General features: G+C 50.9%; 1 protein-coding gene across 2 annotated transcripts in view; it reads right to left on the reverse strand.

The window, feature by feature from the left end:
• Nucleotides 1–1,026: 1,026 nt before the first annotated feature.
• Nucleotides 1,027–4,328, reverse strand: part of dclk1a (doublecortin-like kinase 1a) — a 192,430-nt gene continuing 189,128 nt past the window's right edge. For both annotated transcript variants that reach the window (XM_071364897.1, XM_071364898.1), the window contains 3 exons: nt 3,915–4,028; nt 3,060–3,133; nt 1,027–1,217 (listed from right to left, as the gene is read on the reverse strand). In XM_071364897.1, coding sequence (XP_071220998.1) covers nt 1,160–1,217; nt 3,060–3,133; nt 3,915–4,028 — 246 coding nt within the window. In that variant the 3' untranslated portion in view covers nt 1,027–1,159. The remainder of the gene's footprint in view (nt 1,218–3,059; nt 3,134–3,914; nt 4,029–4,328) is intronic.

The following is a 4,328-nucleotide window of genomic DNA, read 5'->3' on the forward strand; positions in this document are numbered from 1 at the left end:
AGTCCTTCTATCTCTCCCCTCCCCTGTCCCCAGTCCCTCTTCATCCCTCCCCTCCCCTGTTCTGTTCTAGAAGGGGGAGATGGGGGGGAAAGGGGGAGGAGGAAAGACCACTCCCCTATCTCCTCTACTTTCCTCCCCTACATCTAGAAGGGGGAGTTAGGAGAACATGTCACCCCTCTTCTCCCATCTCTCCCCTCTCTCTACCTCTAAAAGGGGAAGTTAGGAGAACGTATCACCCCTCTTTTCACATCTCTCCCCCCTTACTTCTATAAACATGGGAGTTTGGAGAACATATGACCCCTCTTCTCCCATCTCTACCATCTCCCTACCTCTAAAAGGGGGAGTTAGGAGAACATAGGACCCCTCTCCCTACCTCTAAAAGGGGGAGTTAGGAGAACATATGACCCCTCTCCCTACCTCTAAAAGGGGGAGTTAGGAGAACATATGATCCCTCTCCCTGCCTCTAAAAGGGGGAGTTAGGAGAACATATGACCCCTCTCCCTACCTCTAAAAGGGGGAGTTAGGAGAACATATGATCCCTCTCCCTGCCTCTAAAAGGGGGAGTTAGGAGAACATATGACCCCTCTCCCTACCTCTAAAAGGGGGAGTTAGGAGAACATATGATCCCTCTCCCTGCCTCTAAAAGGGGGAGTTAGGAGAACATATGACCCCTCTCCCTACCTCTAAAAGGGGGAGTTAGGAGAACATATGACCCCTCTCCCTACCTCTAAAAGGGGGAGTTAGGAGAACATATGACCCCTCTCCCTACCTCTAAAAGGGGGAGTTAGGAGAACATATGACCCCTCTCCCTACCTCTAAAAGGGGGAGTTAGGAGAACGAACAGTCCCTCCTCTAAAAGGGGGAGTTAGGAGAACGAGCAGTCCCTCCTCTAAAAGGGGGCGTTAGGAGAACGAACAGTCCCAGCTGAGCTGAGAGAGATATCCTCATGGTCCAACCCTGGGGTGTGGCTGGTGGAGGGGTCAGGGTTAGGTGGCTGGTGGAGGGGTCAGGGTTAGGTGGCTGGTGGAGGGGTCAGGGTTAGGGACGGAGCCGAGGATAAAGGTCAGAAAGAGGGGGGCGAGGGTCGGGCTGGGGAGGCAGCTAGTCGGTTTTTCCATTGTTGTTGTTGTTTGTGTTGTCAACGGCAATAGGCGTGAGCTCACATCCTGGTTGCATCTTCGTCTGAGAACCTGCCCCTCCTTATCAAGAGCGGTGGCCTGAGGTAGAGGAGACACAGGAGAACCAATCAGAGATGCTGCTTATCAGAGATGCTAAAGACTGTGGGTTAGTAGAGGAGCATGCATAGAGGAGGGGGGAATGGGAGGGGAGGGCAGTAGAGCAGGAGAGGAGAGGATGGGAGGACAGTAGAGCAGGAGAGGAGAGGAAAGAGAGAGGGAGGACAGTAGAACAGGAGAGGAGAGGATGGGAGGGGAGTAGAGCAGGAGAGGAGAGGATGGGAGGGGAGGACAGTAGAGCAGGAGAGGAGAGGAAAGAGAGAGGGGGGACAGTAGAGCAGGAGAGGAGAGGATGGGAGGACAGTAGAGCAGGAGAGGAGAGGAAAGAGAGAGGGAGGACAGTAGAGCAGGAGAGGAGAGGAAAGAGAGAGGGAGGACAGGAGAGCAGGAGAGGAGAGGAAAGAGAGAGGGAGGACAGTAGAGCAGGAGAGGAGAGGAAAGAGAGAGGGAGGACAGTAGAGCAGGAGAGGAGAGGATGGGAGGGGAGGACAGTAGAGCAGGAGAGGAGAGGAAAGAGAGAGGGAGGACAGGAGAGCAGGAGAGGAGAGGAAAGAGAGAGGGAGGACAGTAGAGCAGGAGAGGAGAGGAAAGAGAGAGGGAGGACAGTAGAGCAGGAGAGGAGAGGAAAGAGAGAGTGAGGACAGTAGAGCAGGAGAGGAGAGGAAAGAGAGAGGGAGGACAGTAGAGCAGGAGAGGAGAGGAAAGAGAGAGGGAGGACAGGAGAGCAGGAGAGGAGAGGAAAGAGAGAGGGAGGACAGTAGAGCAGGAGAGGAGAGGAAAGAGAGAGGGAGGACAGTAGAGCAGGAGAGGAGAGGATGGGAGGGGAGGACAGTAGAGCAGGAGAGGAGAGGAAAGAGAGAGGGAGGACAGGAGAGCAGGAGAGGAGAGGAAAGAGAGAGGGAGGACAGTAGAGCAGGAGAGGAGAGAAAAGAGAGAGGGAGGACAGTAGAGCAGGAGAGGAGAGGAAAGAGAGAGGGAGGACAGTAGAGCAGGAGAGGAGAGGAAAGAGAGAGGGAGGACAGTAGAGCAGGAGAGGAGAGGAAAGAGAGAGGGAGGACAGTAGAGCAGGAGAGGAGAGGAAAGAGAGAGGGAGGACAGGAATGCCAGATGAGAGAAGAGGAGAAGAGAAGCTCTAAATGACACAGGTCTGATGGTGACAGACATGTGCAAACTCAAGTTTCAAGGATAGCTGCTGGAGCATTCGCAGGGACAGGTAGGTGTACTAGTAGAAAAAGGAGCGCTCTCTCGCACTTTCAACACCTCAACAGATACAGTATCCTCGGGTTGATCAAATCATTTACGCTGTAGCCTACAGTCAGTTAACAGTTTGAGCGTGCTACACTTTTCTACAGACAAAATGTCAGTAACATGGCCACAAGAGGGAAGAGCAGCTGTAAACACGCTGAGCCACACACACACTCTAAACCCTACACACACCCAGGAGTGTGTGTGTGTGTGTGTGTGTGTGTGTGTGTGTGTGTGTGTGTGTGTGTGTGTGTGTGTGTGTGTGTGTGTGTGTGTGTGTGTGTGTGTGTGTGTGTGTAAACACACAACACACACTTTCCTACGACAGGAGGAGAAACTACCACAGACTGCATAGTCAAACAGGTGTGGGGCAAAGGCTGTGATGTCACTGTGAGTGACAGGTGGAAGGGGGAGGAGCAACAGTGACACCGAGCGAGCCTATGAGAAAGAGCTGTGGGGCGGGGGCATGGGTGGAGCTGACAGAGCACACAGAAGCCAGCAGCCAATCAGCACACAGTATGTGGAGACACAGGAAATGGAGGCAGAGGCAGGGGCGGTTGTCGTGACAACAGGTTATACCTTATCCAGTACATGGCCGGGTGCTGGTGGAAGTCCAACGACCCAGAGCGCTGCATGGAGAAGCTGTGGTCCAACTGCACAACAGGACAAAGAAACCAGTAATGCCTTTAAAACCAGCGGACTTATAGAGAAACCAGTAACACCTTTAAAACCAGCAGGACTTAAAGAGAAACCAGTAACACCTTTTAAACCAGCAGGACTTATAGAGAAACCAGTAACACCTTTAAAACCAGCAGGACTTATAGAGAAACCAGTAACACCTTTAAAACCAGCAGGACTTAAAGAGAAACCAGTAACACCTTTTAAACCAGCAGGACTTAAAGAGAAACCAGTAACACCTTTTAAACCAGCAGGACTTATAGAGAAACCAGTAACACCTTTTAAACCAGCAGGACTTATAGAGAAACCAGTAACACCTTTAAAACCAGCAGGACTTAAAGAGAAACCAGTAACACCTTTTAAACCAGCAGGACTTATAGAGAAACCAGTAACACCTTTTAAACCAGCAGGACTTATAGAGAAACCAGTAACACCTTTAAAACCAGCAGGACTTAAAGAGAAACCAGTAACACCTTTAAAACCAGCAGTTCTTATAGAGAAACCAATAACACCTTTAAAACCAGCAGGTCTTATAGAGAAACCAGTAACACCTTTAAAACCAGCAGGACTTATAGAGAAACCAGTAACACCTTTAAAATCAGTAGGAAATATGTACTGTTAGCTTTCTACACCAGTACAACAGGAGTAAACCTCAGTACAGTCAGCCTTAGAGCCAAAGACAAAGCCAATACAGTCTGGTGCCCAGTAAAAACAAAGTGGAACTAGTTCTGTATGTCTGCATTAGTCTGTTCATACCGTGATGACTGACACTCCGGCGGTGGGGTCGTTAGTTTTAGGGCTGGTGTTGAAATGCTTCTTTATCTTCCCTGCTACTGACAGCTCCTGTTCATTCTCTGACACACCATCATCCTGCAGAGAGAGTGAAGAGAGGAGAGGAGAAAAAGGAATGGGAGGAGGAGGAGGAAGAGGAGAGAAGGTATGGGAGAAGGAGGAGGAAGAGGCGAGAAGAGAAGGAATGGGAGGAGGAGAGGAGAGGAGAGAAGAGAAGGAATTGGAGGAGGAGGAAGAGGAGAGAAGGAATGGGAGGAGGAGAGGAGAGAAGGAATGGGAGGAGGAGAAGAGAGGAGAGAAGAGAAGGAATTGGAGGAGGAGAGGAGAGGAGAGGAGAGGAGAGGAGAGGAGAGGAGAGGAGAGGAGAGGAGAGGAGAG

The sequence above is a fragment of the Salvelinus alpinus genome, chromosome 24 (assembly GCF_045679555.1).
Source record: "Salvelinus alpinus chromosome 24, SLU_Salpinus.1, whole genome shotgun sequence".
Taxonomy (NCBI): domain Eukaryota; kingdom Metazoa; phylum Chordata; class Actinopteri; order Salmoniformes; family Salmonidae; genus Salvelinus; species Salvelinus alpinus.